The sequence below is a fragment of the Haliaeetus leucocephalus genome, unplaced genomic scaffold (genome assembly GCF_000737465.1).
Source record: "Haliaeetus leucocephalus isolate CR32 unplaced genomic scaffold, Haliaeetus_leucocephalus-4.0 Scaffold206, whole genome shotgun sequence".
Lineage (NCBI taxonomy): Eukaryota > Metazoa > Chordata > Aves > Accipitriformes > Accipitridae > Haliaeetus > Haliaeetus leucocephalus.
The window spans coordinates 12,245,383-12,266,771 of NW_010972642.1; the positions used below are offsets into that span (position 1 = coordinate 12,245,383).

At 45.5% G+C, this 21,389-nt stretch overlaps 1 protein-coding gene across 1 annotated transcript in view; it reads right to left on the reverse strand.

Moving 5' to 3' along the window:
- PAH (phenylalanine hydroxylase) overlaps positions 1–21,389 on the reverse strand; it is a 37,837-nt gene that overhangs the window by 2,751 nt on the left and 13,697 nt on the right. Inside the window, exons 3-11 of the mRNA XM_010566306.1 lie at positions 19,713–19,896; positions 11,203–11,291; positions 9,001–9,068; positions 6,250–6,446; positions 5,745–5,880; positions 4,365–4,434; positions 2,764–2,820; positions 1,666–1,761; positions 1,217–1,350 (exon numbers count right to left, since the gene is read on the reverse strand). Coding sequence (XP_010564608.1) covers positions 1,217–1,350; positions 1,666–1,761; positions 2,764–2,820; positions 4,365–4,434; positions 5,745–5,880; positions 6,250–6,446; positions 9,001–9,068; positions 11,203–11,291; positions 19,713–19,896 — 1,031 coding nt within the window. The remainder of the gene's footprint in view (positions 1–1,216; positions 1,351–1,665; positions 1,762–2,763; positions 2,821–4,364; positions 4,435–5,744; positions 5,881–6,249; positions 6,447–9,000; positions 9,069–11,202; positions 11,292–19,712; positions 19,897–21,389) is intronic.

Consider the following 21,389-nt stretch of genomic DNA (forward strand, 5'->3'; position numbering starts at 1 on the left):
ATTTCAAAGTCTTGTTGAACTGGAACTGAATTGGTATTTGAGTCACAGATGACTGAAAGATTTACTGTGTAGCCCTGTAGTCTTGTAAACACACTGCTGGTAACAAGCTGGAGGCTCTGTATTAAGCTAACCACACAGGCCTCGGGACTGGGGTTATTACCCTTGCTTGGAGTTTTGTTTAGCTGTAATAACAATTGTCTAATGACCATGTAGCTATTACCTAATTTGTTTTAGTTTTGCTTAATTCTGAATAATTGTGTGCTATAATGCCTACCATTAATAATTTTTATACAGGCAGGAACAGCAAGTAGTTACACTGTACACAGTGAACTAAGTCTGACCCTAAAGTAATGATGCAGCATGAAGGAGTACCAGCACGGGCTGGTAACAGAGGCCTTAAAGGCATGAGCATAGGATGATGCTGGTGGTCCCTGGGCTATCAACAACTTCCCACTGGTCAGTTATTCACAGTAAAGCAAACCTAGGAGCTGAGAAAAAAAAACAATTTTAGAGAAAACAAAAGGGACAAAGAAAAAAATATTTAACACAAATAGTAAAGTCAGAATCAACACAGATTTGCAGACTAATGTAGAAAGAGCAAGATGTAAAGCATGTCAGAAAACATCAAAATGGCCCTGAGGAAACCTTGGGCTGAGCAGGAAGAAAGGAAGCACCGACACCATCCACCTCCTCACAAACGAGAGGAAGAAACTCCTTTCATTAACATCACAGCCCTGCTCTGAAGACTTCAAGATGCTGATTACTTGACAACTTCGCACCACCCCCCCAACAGACCGAAACTGTTGACTTAAGACACAAAAGAAAGTGCAAGGGTAAGCATAACTTCAGAGGAAAAGGAACTTTTAACTATAGTATTGTTAGAGACTTGGTTTTGCATTAGTTAACTAGCTTTGACCCTAAGTGTTAGTATCACTGCAACTGGACTAATAATAATTTTTTGTTGCATTTTGGTTATACAGATGAAACTCTTAACCAGACTAACCACAAATTCCTGGCTTCATGCATAAGGTATGTTCCCCTTATTGCCCATAACAAGATTTTGAGTGTAACAACTGCTTAGTCTCTCTAAACATTGCACAACTTTTTCTAATGCCTCTCAAAATATTACTGTCAACCCAAGACCTGTTATGGCAACAGGATCCACTGTATTGGCAACGGACAAGAAATTGGGTCTTCTGTGGACTGAGTGGATTACCTTAGCTTTTCTTTTGCATCTTTAAAACTTTCAGCAACATAGTAGACAGGCTGGAACTCAGTAACAGGGTACTTCTGCACAGCAGTCTTCTCCAAGACAAGAGGCTGAATCTCAGGCTCACTTGATAAACAATACTATAAGCAAAAAGGCAAGACATTTATTTCAGTTTAAAAGTGCTTGAATTTGCTGTGAAAGAAATACAGAGCTGCTGAATGTCACTCAGACAGGAAGGAGTTGCTCCTGTGGAATACAATGACAACGTCACGAGCAAAGAAGCAGGTATGAGTCCCCTGTGTGTGTGTACACTGACACGTTTATTAGAGCTCTCCAGTGAAGTATGGCACTTCGTGCTACTTCTGTGCACAAAGTATGAAGCATAATAAGGATCTGACGACATGCAGAAATTTGAGCTATTATAAACATCTTTGAAATAGTTTTACAGAACACACCTGCAGTTCCCCGAATGAAGACAGCAGCCCTGCACCGTATGCCTTGAGTGAATCGCCTTCCTTACATAGTCCAAACTCCACCGTAAACCAATAAACCTAGCAAGAAAATTCGACAGAAACTTATGATTCCTTGATCAAAAAGAGTAGGTGCACATCACTGATTTGAACACATTTGGAATTTGCATTTCTATTTAAAATGTTTCCACGTGTCAAATACCAACTATATGAATACAATAAACGTCCCCACAGACTGGAATTCTTCTCCTGGAAGGGGCACTGTGCTACACTCAATGTGCCTGACAAACACAGTTGTGTTTCACTGTGCTTACATTTGTCAGCAGAGCAGAGACAATGAAACTATAGCAATAAAATTTCATTTTGGGTGGCCAACCCGGTTGAAGTGTGAACCTTAGCTGATACAAGTTTGTGTCCTGTTTCACACCGAGGGCGTCCAGCTGCAGCAGCAAGAGAGGGAATGGGCTGTTAGTGCAATACTGAAGGAAGGTGGTGTGTGGCCCAGCTGGACTTCTTGGTCTTCATTTTGAAGGGATACCTGCTCTGGCTCAGAATTACTACCTCATCTGACAGAAGCAGCAAAGATGGTGCAAGGCTTTGCCCAGGTGAGCTGGTGCTGGGGACACTAATCTCATAGGCATACCCTTGTTTTGATTCCAAGTTTGCAACTCAGGGTCTCGGTAGTCTCAGCGTAGGATTCAGGTGAGCCACGCTGAGTGCAGAGGACATTATCTGCCTGGCAGGGTGGAAGAGAAGAGACACTTGCAGGTAGAACAGCTACTGAAGCTGCCTCCTGAAATTCCCTGTGGGGATGTAGTAACATGTAATCTCTTCTTGCCCAATATGTTTGTGCTGCAGGAAATCTCGTCGGGGCTTCTGTGTTTAATCACAACTGTCACTTTGAATAAGAGGTGCCAAAGCTATTTTCCTTTAATGCAACTGTTTCAGGGTGGGGTTTTCCAATCATGGACTTCACTCTGTTCCCATTCAACTCTATGGGAGTTCTATCAGTGACTTCAGTGGCAGCAGAATCAAGACAACACAGGGTGCTTTGGAAAATTGAGCCCTCATTTATTAAATTACCGTAGCGAGTTTCTCGATGAAATCATCCGGAGCTCCCAGAGATGCCAGTCCAATTTCCTGTAACAATAAACCATTATTCTTCAAGCTGTTTATTGCAAACATTCTTCCTGTCTCGTCTTATGTAATTTCTCACATTTTAAATGTTACCATCGCTTACTACCACACACAAATGTTTACAGAACATGTTCCTATCGTGCAACATCAATTTTAAACCAGAAATCTTTCCAGAAATGAACAAAGGGTCTCGTCCAAATGTCATTTACAAGGCATGATCCTTTGTGCCTTGTACAAAGCCCATTGAGTTCAGATAAAATTTTCCTCTTGCTTTGACAGGCTTTTGATCAAGTCTACAATGTGCATCTGGAAGAATGATACGGTCAAAAGGAGGTAAATCAATCACACCCACACACCTTAAATATTTCTCTTTGTTTTGATGGGCCCTGAATACAGGAGTTTTCCTGGAGCTTTGAATGAGTTATTTTTTCTGAATGACAGGGCACGATCTGAAAGAGCTTATTCATACCTTGGGAGCTAATGGAGACTTTCGTGGGAGGCATGCAATAGCTGGATTCAGAAGACAGCCACAAAAGACCGTATAAAAGCAGGTTCCTTTCTCAGTTTGCTCCAATGAGGACTGCACAGTGCAAAAATCAGAGCACCCCACACACACACCCCAAGAGCATGGGAGCAGCCATCACCATGTCAAATCCGAATAAGCCAAGGTGCAGTGGGGCTTATCTTGAAGGAAACCCCAGTTCTGGGAAAGGGCAGAGCCTGAGGGCAGTACTGAGTGCTTACTAACTACAGCAAGTTGACTTTCATCTTTTGAGCAGGATGTTACATTAAGTCCATTTTGCCTTCCTTCCTTCCTTTGTCCTTCCATCCTTCCACCCTTCTGTCCTCCTTCCTTCTTTCTTTGTCTCTCTCTTTTTCTTTCTCTTAATGTCTCTATTTTTTCTTTTTTCCTTCTTCCTTGCTTTCCTTCCTTCCTTCTTTCCTTCCTTCCTTCCTTCCTTCCTTCTTTCTGTCTTTATGACTTTCTCTCTTTGTGTCTTTTCATTTTTTCTGGTAAGATGCAGCCAAAAGTTTACTCCTTCACCGAGGTTTGGCTTCTTTTCCAGAGACATTAACACTACCAGAGAGAAAGCTCCTCTCCAGCCTTCTCCCATGCTTGCAGCTGGGACAGTTCCTCACTTTACTCAGCCTCCTCTGTGGCTTCAATAGAAAAGAAAAAAAAATCTCCACTTTCCCTAACATTTGGACTGCATGGTGGGGCAATAATTCATCTGACTCATGAGCCATTTAACTTTGCTCGGAAGGATCAACATCTACAAAAAGATTTTTAGATGATGGCTTCGCAAAGGGTTTGCCTGTAAAAAAACAACTCGCACAAGACAGACGTTTGGAGTTTGAGTGTATGAGTTCACCTAAGTGATTTGTGTCAAGATTTCAAGCAATAAATGAATCAGCTTCAGCCACTCTTAAACAGTATGCTTAAAGGTGAATCTACCCCACCCCTCAGAGCTCTTGGTTGATCCTCTGAATTACCTAGTCTCTGGTGTGTTCAATTATGTAAATAGTATAACCACTGAGTAACTTACCTGGGAAAACTGAGCAAAACTGGGATCAGCAAAAAGAGGCACATGTCCTAGCAGCTCATGGCAAATATCACTGCAGGAAAACATGAGATCTGAATAACTTTAATTTAGGAAAAGTCCAGCAATGCTGGATGAATGCCCTAGAGTCAGCGCATAGCCAAGAGCGCAGTGCATTTGCTCCTACCAGCAAATAATGCTCAAGACTCACGGGAAAACCTTTTGCTCTAAAATTATTCTTGTGATGGAAACGCTTGCACGCTCCAAGGTTTTCATTGCTTTTATGATCATACATTCCTCAGAGGAAGGATAATACATTATTTGTTTTTTCTTATGGAAGAAAACTATCCATTCAACTGCCCGCCCAGCTCGGGAAAGCCCAGAAAGAAATCACCCCACCAAAGAGAACATGGACTTTTCAGTCTCAAGGACAAGAAACCTCTTTAGATGAAGCTCAGGCTACTAAGACAATTCACCATGGTGTCAACATGTACCTCAAGAGCTCAACTCCAGTCCCTTTTCAGGCCCACAGCCTCCCACTGAGAGATGGAAGCTCACCCTTCCTCTGGCAGGACTATTTTCATCACAAGTTGAAGTTGGCAGCTGGACAAGCATGTCTGGGGAAGAACTCACCTAGGGACTGCTAGATTTTTCAAAGACAGAGAAGTGATTTGGTGAGATGGAAAGGGGAGACGAATAAGATGCTCCCAGGAGGGCCAGGTCTGGGGAAGACATTTCAGCCTGGCTTTGTGCAGGATGAGAATGGGGTGAGCAGAAGCAGGGAGGAAAATCAGAAAAAATGAGGGATAGAAAAATGGAGGGGGAAAGGAGGTTGCGGGAAGAAGTAGGAAGCAAAGAAATGGTAAGGGAGGGCAGGAAAAATTGCAACAATATGAAGCAGATGAAGAAAACTGTTTTGAGAACAGCAAGTGGAAAAGGATGATGGACAGGGACAGAGAGAAACACTACAGCATAAAACTGAAAAAGAGAAGGGATCAATGATCTTGGCTTCCTCTGACTTGCTGTCAGAAGCTCGCTTGCAACATGTTGAGTCATTCCTGCACTGGATTTCACACCACTGTTTGGGTGCTAATAGCTAAGCTAAATGCCTTTGTACACTTTGTAGGCATCCCAGCCACCACACAAGCATGCCTTCAGTAGCAAAACTGTCTCATCGGTCCCATAAGAACTTGCAGAAGAGGATGCAGCTTGTTAAAAGACTAGAAATCTTCTGAAAATGTTTTCAGAAGAGAACAGTCGCCTGGCTGGTTTCCATCAGCTCTGTTCCCGGGGGTACTCCAGAGTCCCCCATAGTTATTACTAGTTGGGCTGACTCTGCCGTTCATCTGCTGCAACTTTACACACTTTCTGTGCCAAAGTACTTACGGCTCTGGTGTGTACATGGGTTTGGATGCATGGCGAATATACTGCGTAGAGTGGAATACTCGGAACGCCAGCCCAGCCAAGAAATCCCGAGAGGAGAGCAAGCCTGCAACGGGACGCAGGCGAAAGCCAGTGCAGGCTGAAGGGACAAAAAAATGGCATCTTAAAAACAGCTAGTGTGTTTGATTTATCCTTATTCTGACTCCTCACAGTGGAAAAAGTTTGTTAATTGTTTTCTTTGCTGTCCTTACGTTAAACAGAGTTTAACTGTGAAAGAGCAGGGAATTTTCTACCCATGTATACCACCACCACAGTATCTGAGCATCCGTACCATTGTAACCCCAGAAGTTTTAGAGAGGGACCTGGGACACAGGCTAAGTGGTGTGCCCGAGCACCATGGGGAGCTTGTGATAAAGCAGGGACTGCTTTTCCATCTCTGGTAGCACCACCCCCACTGACAGCTGAGGCCTTTTGTTTGATTCGGTTCTTTTATCTGCTTCAAACTTACTCTGCAAGAATTTTGAGATATCTTCAAGCTGGGGAATGTTGTCCTCCCGGTAGCCACAATACTTCTCCAGCAGTGGGAACACGTGGTTGTGTTCATAACAAGCGTGAGTTGGATAGAGACTCTTCAGCTCCCTGAAGACAGTGCCCCATGTTTTCTTTTCTTCTTCCGTGTAGGTGACTCGAGGAATAGGTTGGCCACTGGAAAGAAAATGGATACCCATTGTAGGAGTGACAGAGAAGATATCCTATGCCACCAGCATCGTACTCAGGAGCTTTACAAGGGCTGGCCAGGAGCTGCTGGGGCAGGAGAGGAGATGTCTCTGGTTTGACACGCAGGTGCAAAAGGAGCCTCGCTTGCCCCTGGACACAGGCTAGGAAGGACTCTACTGACCTCAGCTGAAGTACTGACCTTTAGACAACTCCTTGCATTATTGTGGTAAAAGTAAATGAGTGCTTATTTGTCTTATCAAGATGTTCTTCTAAAAATATTTGCTGGGTGTTGGCTTCAATTTATTTGCATTTCTAGATACAGAGCAGCTGTTATATTTCTTGCTCTAATACACTTTACATTAATTGTTTTGGTTACAACAGGGAAACCGTCAGCTCCAGAAAACTCTGTTTCTTGGAAGGGCAGAGAAATTCTGATCTGTGCTTTATGCTGTAACAGATGCAGACTCCAGCCAGTTTGACTTTTTATAATTGTAATGAGTAATTTTGAGTCAAATCCCACCCTCAGGCCTCCATGTGCTTAGCTCATGTTGAAGTTAGCAGGAATTAGACAATCACAAGCAATGTAGTTTGGCCTCCTGTGAATAGTCAATTCCTTAGCAATAATGATAGGGCCATAGGTGAATCCAGCAGCTTTGAAAAATCAAAGGGTTTTAAGTAACTTAACAGGGTTAACATCACTGCTGGAATAATGCTGGAGCTTTCCAGGCCCCAGAGACCCATTGTTAAACTCTTGATGACACCCCACCATCTCCCACTCCTTTTTTTTTTCCTTGAGCCTCAGGGCAGCTCCTCTGGAGCGTCATCATTCTCTGTCTCTCTGCATCAGCCCTCCTTGATCTGTGGAGCTTTAAACATCATGTCGAATTATGAGGATTGCTGGGGGATTTTTGTTCCTATAGCACTCCTAAGTAATCCTCAGCCACCTTCCAGGGCTACAGGGGGAAGCTATGGCTTAAAAACCTTTCAAATTTCATTTAAAAAATTTCAGGGATGAACAGGGCCAGAAGCAAAGGAAGGCAGAGGGAAGAGGCAAAAAAAAAAAAAAGAGAGAACTCAGGGAAATTAAGCATTCAACAAAAACAATGGGTAAATGTATCGGGAGAGAAGGCAAAAGAGCAAAGGCGGAGTAGAGAAGCAAACAGCAGGAGGAAAGAGGAAAAAATAAATGCAAAAGAAAGGACACAGAAGAGGATGAAATTGATGGTGGGAAGAAGAGTACAAGACAAGCAACCACAGACCCACCCCACCTTTGTAGCTGGGTAGCCCAGACGTGGGCTTTCACACCCTACTTGCTGCTCTGTTACTGAAAGACCTAACTGGAACGTCCGAGAACGTCACACAAAAGGTGCTTTTGGGACATAGGTCCAAAGCTGTATAGGCTCTGTTTCCAATGCGACTGAGGATCTGGATAACAGACTAAATATTAATTAGTTACATCTTGGAATATAATGGTTTCATCTTCCTAAGATGGTTTCAGTTTGAATCTTGAGGGGACGAGGTGGTTAACATGTCTTTTGGTTTATTTCTATGTAGGATTTGGTGAAAGCCTGCAAACTAGAGAGCAAAATTTGTCATCCATTAGGCAGGAAAGGTAAATCTTCTGTGAGATACCTACAAATGGGCATTAGATCCATCCACATCTGGCCACAAAGTCTTATCCAAATTTCCTAGCTACAAACTGGGCTCCTGACTTTTTTCACCTGACTTTTTTCACCTTCCATCAGTGAGTCCAATTTTGTCTCCCATTTTGTGATTAGATTACTAGCTCTTTGGCTCAGGGACTATCTTTTCATCGCAGTCCCGTGCAAAGTGGAGCCGTAAATGTACAACATATGTTACTTTATCCTTTGCAATCACAATTTTTACCAGTCTCAGCAAGAATCAGGCCCAGTAGTACTGATATAAATGTGTGAGTGGCTCTGGGAACAGAATTTTATCTCCTCCAGATCTGATCACTGAAAGCAATCAAGCAAGCCTGTTCTAACTGAATTTATCATCTCTATTCATTTATTTTTCTTGGGAAATGAGAGCCCAAATTGCTGATTGCAGCTGGGTCAGACATGATAAAAGTAGAGTATCAGGCGCTGGATTAGCATCAGAACCATAAGTTATTCATTATTTTAATAGTCTATGCAGCTCCTGCTTTAATGTAAATGATAGGCACTCCTCCCCCAACCCTGGTTTAATGGGGAGAATACCAGAAGCGGCTTTATTCAATGCTCAGGTCTTTGTAGTAGCAACGGAGTCTGCTGCTCAATTAGACAACAAAGCCGGGGAAGAGGGGTGTTGTGGGGAAAGAAAGGAGGCAACGTTCTCTTCTGAACGTGTGCCTGGAACAATTTACTTTTGTTTTACAGCGATTTCGGGATAAATGCATGAACAGGAAGATTTAAACACATGGCAGAGAAAAGCCAAAAGCAGGAAGATGCTTGTGGAAAAATAGGGATTGCCAGCAGGGTGAGAGCCCTAGGAGAGGGCAGGAGATGTGGGCTTGTTTTCCGCCCACGCGCTGAGCACTCACTGTCTGTAGTTGTAGGCGATATCCGCAAACTCTTTCCTCCGGGCCCGGTACACAGGATCTTTGAACCCCTAAAGAGAACCAGCGATGGTAAGTCCAAGTATAAATGCAGATGGCGAACAGCCTTCCTCTCACGGAGCACCCTCCGGCACGGCTGGTACGGTCCGACAAGCCGACTTCGTCCTGCCCAGCTCCGCTCACACGGGGCACCCACCGCTCCTTCCCCGTCTGCCCAATCTCCCAGCACCTCTCGCCCCCCAAGTCCTTTCATTTTCTCATTTTCACTTGCTATAAAAAAGGGCAGCTGGCTCCTTTACAGCGCCGACAAGGTGCTCCTTCCTGGAAGAGCACCACACTGAATTAACGGCACTCGGATAACCATGTCCTTCTGGTTTCTCATGAACCTTGTTGAAGTTCCTGGCACCGCTGGGCTGATCTAGAGGAGCAGAGTTAAAACACACTAGAAACACACTCATCAACTCAGTCAGACATTTTAGGTGGATTTTCGGCATCAACCATGCTTAAAGGTGCCCATTTTCAAACTGTTAGAAGAACAGTAGGCACTTAGCAGGCCAAAAAGCCCTATTTGCACTGCAAATTCAACCATTTGAAGGGATTTAATTACTACAGAGAATGTCTAATAGACTTTGTGGTTGGGAGCTTGACCTTTGCAGCTAATTGCCAATAAAACCAGGGATAAGCAATCTAATCTCTAAATCTTCGTCTAGGATAACCACTCTCCTATCCCAGTGTGTCTGCTATTTAGACTGAAAGTTCCTCGGGGCTAGGAGTGTCTTCACCACCTAAAGTGAAGAAACGTCCTTCCAAGCTAGGACACACTTCTGCAGGGCAAATAGTAACAACTCACTGGGCACTGCAGCAGTTCACCAATGCATCTCTTTTAGTGGTGCACAACACAACTGGACTGAGGGGCCACAAAACACAACCAAGTACAGGAGACGGCTGAAGTTGAGTGGAGATCTAGAAGTGTGAGTCAAAAAGAGGCAGCCAATGGTCTGAAAAATGCTCTGCCCAAAATTAACCTGGCCTAGAGGTATTTGTGATTAAATACCGTATAACTTAACTCTAAAACCACAGTGTCCTTTAATTTCTTTTTCTGCACTCTATGTACTGTCACACCTACTTACGCCAGCAGCTGGGTTTCCTTTTTAAAGCATAAACTGCTCACTAACTAATTCTAGGAACTGGAGCAGAGATGCTTCATTCCTTTTAATATCTTTTTTTTTTTGGTTTCTTTTTTCAAATACAATCTTGGTCTATTCCCGCATGACACACAAGGGGGCCATTGACTCAGTGTATCTCCTTTCATTCTGCCTTTCATATGACCACGTTGAACATCATGAATCATTGTACATGATACATAACACATCTCGAATTAAGCAATAGGTAGTGAATGACTAATCACCCCATCTCAATTAAACTAATAGCAGCAATTTTTGTTGCGCTGCATGTAATTTATTTATAATCACCCTATCTCAATTAAACTAATAGCAGCAATTTCTGTTGCACTGCATGGAACTCAGTGTGTTTTGACAAATGAAAATAAGTTGTTGTTTGCTTGGAGAGGGAATAGAGGCATAAAGTATTCTTGTATCTGGAAGAGCTGAAAAACCGCAGAATAAATTTTTTTATTAGCTAAGCCAATGAAAAAAACTTTCTGACCCTACCATTTAAACCACAAACTTTTTGAAACAAGGACCTTTTCTTTTGTTGTGTCTTGCCATACAAGAGTCATGTCAGATTTAACAACCACGTAACGAGACACTAAGCTCAATCGTGTGTATGTAATCAAGGATGAAAAAAACAGTCTTCCTCTCTCTGGGCTATGATATGTTGCTTCTGAAGTCTTTGTTGCTAGTGATTCACAAAATGAGTCTGAAGTCACCATATCAGAGCCACCTGGGAAAACTGGAGGTGTCCTTGTGGTGGCCTTGTGCTCTGATGACCGCTGTGACTTTTAAGGTCTCCTGGTATTTGCTCAAATTAAAGCAACCTTTGGTCTGATTTACTTCACAAGCAGGGATTGGGCTGATTCTAACCCTAGAAATGGGGTACCCTTCTTGTCCTATACCATGTGAGACTTAGTCTACCAGATCTGTCTTAAAGCAGAGCAAATGTAAACCAGAGAAACATCTGTCCCGATAACTAGAAACATGTTAAAAAAAATAAAGCTTTCTTTCTTACAGGATGATCAGCATCCAGTTCTGCTCCATAGCTTAGGATCTGATTGGCAAACCTGTCCAGCTCCTGGATACTTCTTGGGAACCACGGCACTGCAAAACAGAAAAGAAATAGAGACTGGTGTGCTTCTTCATGACTTGGTTTGGGGCCTTCTTCTGGTCTTTCCATCTTTTCATCATAAATACAAAGAAACATATGCAAGGGGCTAAATTCTTTGGGCAGCAATGGCCTTTCCCTGTAACAGGAGGCAAGAGCAAACCCTGCCTGTTGGCATGAATTGTGGCTGGTTTGCACTGTTGGAAGAATACAGAGCATCAGGAATGTCTAGCCCTTGGTGCAGAGCTGGCTTGCAATGTTTATGATTTTCTGTTTATTATTCTGGTCTCTTGGCTTACCAAAACACAGGAATTTTTCCAGAGCATCCTTCCTTTCACAGTGGCTAGAATCAGCCATTTCAAAGGAACAGCAAGAAGTCCCACAACAAGAAGGATACAGGATTATTTGACTCTCTGAAAATCTCTTTCTAAGACCTACTTGGTGGCCTCACATAAGCTAGGATGCAGAAATAAAATGATAAATGGCTGCCTAATACCTCAGACTAGCACTGTATGACTGCAGTCATTATACAATAATGCATTCATTTAATTAACATCCTGGGCCTTGTAACTCACATACTATACACACTGGCTGCGGCGCGGCCAGGATATGGAATGGGACCACACTGATTACACAGCATGTAATGCCCACACAGCCCTCTCTTTACAGAAGGACATAAGGTGGAGGGCAAGGAAGAACCACAAGGCTTTCCAGATGCGACGTGTTCAGACCGGGGAAAGCAGAAGGCAAGGGTCTTCATGGCAATTGCGCTACGAGGAGAGGCTCTTTGCAGCTCGTGAGGTACATGGAGGAGTCATCCCAGGTCAGACCTCCTTCCTGGAGCCACAAGTATATTCACCGCGTGATCCAAGCAGTGCCCTGGCACGTGCCCCCTCAACAGCAAGAGTCCTGGCACACACATGCGGTGGCTGTACCAGGCTGCAGCCCCCTTTTCCATCTGCTCCAGTGGGATCCAGTTGCATACCAAGCCGGAGACCCCCTCGTCAGTCACCGCCGGGCCTGGCCACCCCAGCCCTCTGCAATGAGACAGGGAATCTCGATGGAGGGACCGTGGGCCCTTTCCCCGTCATCGCTTCGGGAAGCGCCTCAGTAGGTAACACCACCGGGTACCGCTGGCAGCTGGGCACATCTTGGGAGCCGCCAGTGCTGCTGGGTTCAGCTTGCTTGGGTTTCCCTTCTGCTGTCCCATTCTTACATTTTTGGCCCTTTGACCGTAGCTGCCTGCCTCTTTTCTTTTTTCCCTTCCCTTCTGCCTGAGTCAGAGGCTACAGCCATGCCTGAATTTAATAGCCTGTGATGAACGTCTCACAAATACAACTAACTGCTCTTTGAGGCCATGTACACATCTGTCTGCAGGAAACTGCGCGGCACCGAGCTCTATCATTTCTTTACATGTGACATGAAAAATTACTCCCTTTTGCTTTAAATTGGATTATTTCATTTGATGTTAAGTGGTTCCTGCATACAAACATCACTTCTTGTTATCCACCTTCTCCGGGCTACCTAGGATTTTATAGCTCCCTGTCAGATCCTCCACCTACCATCTATCTTCCTCACTAAGACTTTGCCTGGGTATTTCAGGCACAGAAACCGTGGGCTATCTTTGAGCACTTCTCTCTGCACCAGTTCCAGTTCTGCTATACTTTTTCTAAGGAAAAAGCACAAGACCTCCACCTAAGGATGTACCCCATGCTCAGGCCATGCAGTCACGTCCCATATGCTCCGCACACTGAGTACAAGTCAGCAACACAGACTTCAAGGCTAATATCACCCAAAGGTCTGCTGGTCCGAGCCCAGGGGCTCTCAGCAGACTCTCTATCAATAAATATCTCTCTATCAATAAAATGTTTGCGGTTCATTTAGTGACTTTCTTGCACAAATGGGTGCCACTTGCTCAGTCGGTGCTTGGAAAACAGCTCATTGCCCTGTGTGGCTCCCTGCTCAGCCGGGAGCACTGTCACCCAGCCATACCTCCCCGTCCGATTTTGGGGTTTGTGCCAAATGAACCTGATCCCGCAGCTGCTGCCTGAGCTCCCTGCAGTGCCTTGCTGATGGGCTTCACCCCAGACCTGACGGACCACGTATGGGATAAGAGGATTCCTCTGTCTCCAGGACTATTCAGCCTTGCTTTCCGCTGAGCCTAACATCCCACAGGGCACTGGCAGAGGGTGGCTGCCAGCCGGGGGGGGGGCCCGGGCTGCTACAGTGGCTTTTGGTTCCCCCCCCCTTTCCGAGCTGCGCAGCCTTCTGCTTTGACCTGAACAAGTCACTAGATGGCAGAAGCAGTCCCGGGAAGATCTTCCCCAAATGACTTTCTTTGCTGGGTGTACCGCTAGTTCTCCAGTTTCTCCAGAAATACTCTCACTTCGCTGTTAGTAACCTTCCTGCACCTCCAACCCCTTGAGTAAAACTGGTCAGAGGGGGTGAGTAGAAAAAAAGTGTGTTTGAGTCCTAAAGAGGAGTCACTCTTCACTCACACCACGTGAAGGGTGAGCACACCCAGCACTCCCATCCCTATTTTCTAGACGGGCAACCGGGTACCACCTTCGTGTGATGGGGGGGAATCGCTTCACTCTTTTGTGCTTCAGACTCCCCACTCTCAGCTTGGGGTGAGGCCCACTGATAAATGCTTTTTGGATTAAGCACTGGGGAAAAAAAAAGCTCTCTGGCAGCCCCACAGCCAAGGATTTGTCAGTGTTAGAGTGAATAACCGCTATTCTCACGGACATGCTGTGATCTGAAGGGTCCGGGCTGTGCAGCCAAATTGGTGGGGGCTAAAGTCTGCGGTGGATTTCAGCAGTGATGTCTGTGGGGTTTTCCTGCCCTGAATAAGAGAGGTCTAGGTGGGCAGGGTTTGAATTGTTGCAACTTCGAGAAGGGGTAAAATGGATATATAATAGTGACTTACTTCCATTAAATACATTTTATTCTCAAGATCCCCAGAGTCTTTGGCACAGAGCTCGTGAAAAACTCTGGCACAGGCTGATTCCCAGGTTGATGCGGTGTCAGTCCTGGGCATGGAAAAGGGTGGCTCGGTTTTGCCCTACACAAGAGCAGCACCTTATCTTCCAGGCCTGCAGCCCCTCTAGGTGCCTGACCTATTTTCAGCAGATCTCTGCCCTCCTCCCAGGTCCCCCCAGAAACCGGCAGTGGCTTAGAGAGAGCAGCTCTGAGCTCGCAGAGCTGGATGGAAGGAGCAGGCCGTGAAAGGGAAATCCTGAGGCTGCTTAGTGCTATTTGCACCAGCATAGCTGATGTTAAGTCGGGTCCTGGAAAGTCCTGAGCCTTCTCAGCTCTCGTGGAAACAAGAATGGAAGGTTCTGAGCGCAGCCCCAGGGCAGGCACCGCACCAAGTCCGTCGAGCCCTCACATGGGGGACCAGGGTGCAAAATGCCTCCTGGGTCTTCTGCCTAGCTGTGGTGTGCCAGGAGGCTGTCCCCAGCCCTCCCAGCAACTATTTAAAAGGGAAAATCCAATTACCCCCTGGCTGAATCTTTCCCATATTTTGTTTGCGACGTCCTCCTCCAGCCCCTTCGCCAGACTCGCTGTCTGTCTGCCCGGCCGTTAATGAATTGCCAGGGCAAGCTGGTGCAACACTGGGCCTCTGTGAAGGTCTGAGGAGCAACCGTGGGCCGATCGGTAATAAATATTGATTTGTCTGTAAGTGAAACAGCAGCATTTATGGGATCGCGCTGGACACCCAAGTGGTGACCAAATTACCGTGGGGTCAAACGCTTAGCAGAATGCTAATAAGCCATTTATGTGAGCGGCAGCGAAGCAGGGGCAGCGAGGACTTCTGCAGAACTCCTCCATTCGGACCATTGTGAGCAGGGTCAAAGACAGGTCTATGCAATTTATAGCAGTTCAAGGCCCAGGTTTAGCCCTTTTTTAAGCAGTCCCGAATGCTTTGGCCAGCCTCAGGGTTTAGCAAACAAGGCCCCTACAGAACCTCAGCTCCCAGCCTGTCTCAGAAATGCAATAAATTGTCTGCATTTCCCTAATGCTGCAACAGAATAATATTTAATTCTTTTTATTCATGGGCTCCAAGTGGACTGCAGATACGCTGCTTGTTTCCAAAAAGAGCCATGAAGAGATGCACTGTGTTTTCACAACAAATCTTTCCATCTCTACAAAGGGTTCTTGGCCCAGTGACTGCTAGCCCATCTCATCTGAAGCTTTAAAACTACCTTTGGATTTAGAGCATTTTGCTGGCCTGCCCTCAGGTAAAACTACGCTGTTGAGCCAAACCTGGTATTTGTAACTATTTGGGGGTGTCAAAGGGAAACCAAAATTACATTTTGCATTTAATTGAGAAAAGACTCTAAAAGCAGTTAAAGTGACCAGAAAAAAAAAAAAAAAGAAAAAGAAAAAGCCATTCATTTATCCCTTGCCCAATAAAGCACATACACAACGTGTTTAACACTGAACTACAGAGAAGGGGCAGAATACAGAAATTTCCTCTGACCGTCTGCAAAGCAGTGCCCCGCGAATGGCACTGTGTGCTTCCTACAGGAAACTGAGCAAAATAGGTTTTTCTTCTCAAATCATGAGCATGAGCAAAATGAATCCTTAGCAAGGAAGGGCTGAGAGCATCTGTAGGCAGCAGTGAAAGCATCGGTCCCATGGGAGCCCAGACTGCCTCCAGGAGAAAACCTTCCCAGCCCTTACCTGCCCACTGAGAAGAGTGGGACAGTATCCTTATAAACCATATTTCTGAGATTTTGCTCCCTGGAGGCATATTGCTCTCGTTCTGTTTTAAGAATAAAATTTCACACAAGTGCATCTGTGGATTATGACCAGATTTGCTGGGAGGATACGTCTGAAAGGCAAGCTGACCTAAAAGGCACCACAAGACCTGTTACTTGTTAATGCCATCACCGATGAAGGACAGCATCTTACCACACTTCTACAGCTCGGGCTGCTCCCGTCTCACTCTGCCCTTGGAGCTGCCTCCGTCCAGAATTTGCCACTCACAGTTCATCCCCTAAGCAGGGCTTTTTGACCTTTCAAAATACGGCTCTCTGGGGATTTCAGTTTGACTGGACCCTTACCACCCATGAGAGACGTTGAAATTGGGGCGGTGGGGGGAGAAAAGAAAAGAAAAAGGGAAAGGGCAAAAAGAAATATCAATCTTTCTCTCTTTCCTTGGCAATAAATTGCTCCCACTTTATACTATTTCTGACACTAACAAACAAACACAAGTTACCCTCTCAGACAGAAGGGGATCAAATCCCTTTCTGCAGCACTGACAGGATAATCTAGCTCAAAAACCCTTTGATCAGCACAGTAGCATGCAGTGAAATCCTAATCCTACAGCTGACCACAGGAGTTTTGACTTCTGTGAGGTCAGAATTTCACTCACAAGCCTTTCTTGGCTGATATTTAGAGCTGTATCTCTATCTGACTCTGGCTTATGCTTATACACAACTTTATTATTTAATAAAGTTTATTATTAACTTCTTAATCATAATTAGAAAAACAGAAGTAATGGCAAGCCCAGCTAGGCCCTGTAGCTTTCTTCTGGAAATAAAAAAGCCCCCAAAAGAGAACCTGTTTGATCTGACATGATCATAAATCACCTAATCAACCTTTTGTCCCTTCATCTCATGAATGGAGAGAACTGACTCCAAAGAGTATCTGCCTTCTTCTTTTTCATCTTCAAATGTAATGTCATGGGGAGGACACAAAGGAAACGGTAAAAGGATTACCAGCACTGATCTCAAGAAGGTATTAATGTCCTTTCATGTTGTTCCTAGGAAGGAAGAGGAAGATCCAGCCCTAAAGTATTTAAAGTCTGAAATCCTATTAAAATCACATCTGCTATCCGAAGAGGCATTTAAGTATGTCTCAGACTGGATGCTGGGCAGCCACCACTGTACCAAGCAGCCTCCGCTCCAGCAAATCTCTGAGAATTAGGAGCATGGACAACTCACAAAATCTTTCCTTATTTCCCTCTGAAGGCAGAATTACAACCGACCTCCCTGGGATTTCTTACAGGAATGGAGAGTTATTCCTGCTCCCACCGAAGTGGGTGGCAGACCCTCCCAAGTTTCAATAGCAGGACTGAGGGGCATCCACAAGCCCAAAAAGCGTGGAGGCAGATGGATGGTGATGGACTCACACGTACCCGTGTGAGGGAGAGCGGGGAACAGGGGGACGGTCGCCCCGTGGGCTTTTTCCTCCCCTCCTCTCATCTCAGCCCAGAGGTACAAGTGTCCCACAAGGATGGGGCTGCAGCAGCCACAGTCCACGAAACCAAAGTCAGAAAGTAAATCCAGGGGTTCAAAGGGGCATGCCAGCCCCGGGGAGCGCAGGAGGGCGATCCCTCCCTCTGCCCCATGAGGATGCCACCGCTCACTCCACACCAGGCCTTGTACAGGACTGGGCTCTTGTCTCTGCTACACCACGAGGTTTGTGTCAGAGTGATTTGTGAGGTCCCACAGATATTTGGCAAGGGGGAAGGCACTGTGACAGCACTTCACTGTCACGTTTTGTTTTGTTACGCTGCTCTTTACCATCAGTTCCTACCTGAATAAGGGGAATCTGGAAAGCAGCTGGACTTTGTGTGAAGGATCCATCGGATAAACAGCAAATGAGCAACAACTGGTTTATTAAATGGTTAATTAATTGCTCGCCAGAGCAATAGAGTCCTTATAGCCCATAGTTACATCTAGGTTTTATCTAATCTACTGGAGACACACCAGGGAAGAGCAACAAGACTGGCCAGGAGACCAAAAACCGGGCATCCCAAAAAGGGAAGGCTGAGGTTGGGCAGGATACTGTCACTAGAGACCAAAAAAGCTGGTCTAAGGAGGAAGAGTATCTTCTGTTCCCAGTGTCCAAGGCAGGCAGGGGGAGAAGTCATCAGCTCTCAGGGCAGCAAGTGAGACTGGTCAGAGCAGGGCAGCCCCGCAGTGCAGAGCCATACAGCCCGGCAGATCTCCACTGCTCAGGGCAGATGGTGGTTTAGCTGGTCCTGCCTTTCACCAGGGGACAGGCCACATAACCCCTTGCAGGACTTTCCTCCTTGTCTTCTAATTTTAAATTTTACATCTATTTTTTAAGATGCCCTATCGCAATCGTAATGTGCTCACCTGCCAGTGCTGGCTCTATATGGACTGACTCTGAATGGACTCGCTGTACAAGATGATAAAGTCTGACTGGGTTCACAGGGTCTGCATATCACTTAATAGTTAAAATACAGCTTCTTTTCACCTGAGTGCTCTCTGGGAGAAGTGTTCAAGGGAGGGCAGTCCCCCCAGCTGGGACACACAATGCACAAGTGTTGTAAAATGTCTCCAGGACACCCTCTTGGTGACCTGCCTGGGGACTCCAGAGAGCCACCCTTCCTTAGGAAGGTGAAAGGCAGGCTTCAATAGGTGACTTTTTTCCACAGAGTGGCACTTTAGAGGCTTGAGTCCACTGGGTACTGAACAGACACAGATTTATTATGGGGATGGGGTGGGAGAGAAAAGGAGGAAGATCAGGGCCTGGATTTCTCAGGGGAATTGATCCACCATCTACAAGCCAAGTCCATGCATGCAGCTACAGATTTTGCTGCAACTGTTTGCCCTTTTAAATTGTGATCAAGTTTATATGGGTTTTTTGAATCAGGGCAGACAGTAACTAGACAGACATAGCACATCCCACATGGAGACCCTTGTTGTCTCTCTTCTTCTAAGTTCTCGTGTGGGCAGAGAACATAGGAAAACTCTAAAAGTGTACAAGTCCTGCAGTGGCTTTCAGTGCTCAGTGGTCCAAAGGCTGTGGGATGGTAGTCAGAGATTCAGGGGACATGTCATTGGGCTTGATAAGCTAACCTGTCTGCATTAAACATGGTGGTATGGGTCCCGCCTGCACCCCTGTTATTTCTTCACATTGCAGGTGTGTATCAAGACCAAAAGTTGCCACCCTGCACGACTTGCCAAAAGCTGTGTATATAAAAGCTGCCTATTTTAAAATAAGGCAGAGACTGGGAGCAGAAAATGGATGTACCTACAAATTCCTGCACCATTGCTTAGGGATTTACAGCCTGTAACTGCAATCATCCTTTGAGCCCTGTTAACTTCTGCAGGTAGGGTAACAAGCTACTGCAACAAGGCTGCCTTTAAGAGACTGTGAGTGCTGCCAACCAAGCAGACAGATGACAACATAACACCATAACACCAGTTCCCAGGAGACCTAGTCAGAAGCATGACAAAAGATGGAGCGTGGCAGTTTACACTAAGAGAAAATCTCCAAAAGAAAAAGCTTACAACATAGGCAAAATAAGCAGAGAGAGGGAAATGCAGCCATACAGATCCAAGAGGAACTCCTCTGCTACAGGAAAAAAAAGTCATTTAAGTACGTGACATAAGTATTCCTTGTCAATGTTATCCTTGTCAGTGTGTCCTTACCAGTGTCCTTCTTCTTTGTTCGTGAAAGCTCATGGACTGTTGCTCCGATATCATTTCTCAAGGACTTGATGATCTTGTCCAGCGCTGGGACATTCTTGCCTTCCAAGTTAATGAAGAACTCATACTCATCTTTGTTGAGACGGGAAGGTCGGGACTCAATGTGGGTCAGGTTTATACCTTTTTCCTATGAGAAAGAGAGATTTTGGTCCCACAGGGTTTGGGGCAAGAAATATGACATGAAGACTAGCTAAAATTCATGTGTGAGTCAACAGTTCATACTATACAATCCAAATAACTCAAAAGTAGAGACTTGCCCCTGGTGGCCACTGGACTAAGGACTTTCACAACAGGGAGAGAGACAAAAAGGAAGAATGAGAAGGATGCGGGATTCACCCTTGTGCAGAGCACCAACAGAAAGACTATGCACTACATAAACCTTTGGAAAAAGGTGGAAGCAGGATACAAGTTGTAAACAGACTTTTTATTGTAAAGTACCAGTACTGCAAGTACATAGCGGGAGCTTGTCTGTGTGGACAAGAACATTTCCCCAGGATCAACACGGGAAGCAGGCGTTCCACCTGTAGAGAACCCTCTCATGAGAAGGTGAGTGCTGTATTTATGAGCATCCTGAAAGGAGGTTGGAAAAGCAAGCTGCTGGGCACCTTGTGAGATAAGCTTCTGCCAAGCCACTGCACAGTCACCTGCAAAGCCACCTGCACAGTTTCCATGGCTGTGAGCAGGTGCTGGGCAGAGATCCAATGGGAAACATGGATCTGCACCAAAAAGGCAGCCCAGGTTTGTGCAAATAAAAACACGGGTGTTTTAAATCACAGAATCACAAAACCACAGAATCGCAGAGTTGCTGAGGTTGGACAGGGCCTCTGGAGAGCATCTCGTCCAACACTCTGCTCAGGAAGGGTCTGCTGGAGCAGATATTGCTCAGGACTGTGTCCAGTCGAGTCTTCAGTGTCTCCACAGATGGACACTCCACAACCTCTCTGGACAACTGCTCCAGAGCCTGATCGCTCTCACAGCGAAGAAGTCTTTTCTTTAGCACAGAAACGCAAATTCTGTCTCACCATATCTCTTCACCCACCAGCAGCAGTGCCTCCTAGCTCTGAAGAAAAGGATCGCTGGCAATTATAGTCTCGATGACTATGGCCAGTGTGTACCTGACCTCAGACATGCTACCACGTCAATGTGTAAAGCAACAAGCAGCTAAAACACCTATTTTTCCAGTCACTTAAACACAAGTCCAAGAAAATCTACCTCAGTTTAGCTGAACGTAAATGTTTTCCTGAGCACCGTAATTTGAATATGAAAATATGAATTTTTTTTTTTTTTTTTTTTGAGAAAAACCTTTAAACAGATTTCAGTTGGTGCTGACTTTACCACCTGACCTTCCTGTCAGGCTCACACTGGAGCCGTGGCCATGGCACGCCGCGGCCAGGTCTGGGCTTCTGTCCCCTGGGAGGAATAGACAAACCCCTGGAGGAAATTTGGGCCTGAAGATCAATCGCAGGAGAGTCAGAGGAGCTGACACACGGTGCTCAGGATCCCTGGAGAAGCTTTTGGTTTGCTGCTTTCAGGTTTAAGAAAACCCCGAACTACATGGGGTGAAATGATGGCCCCGCTGGTGTCAGTGTCAAACCCCCTGCTGCAGCGGGGTCAGGATTT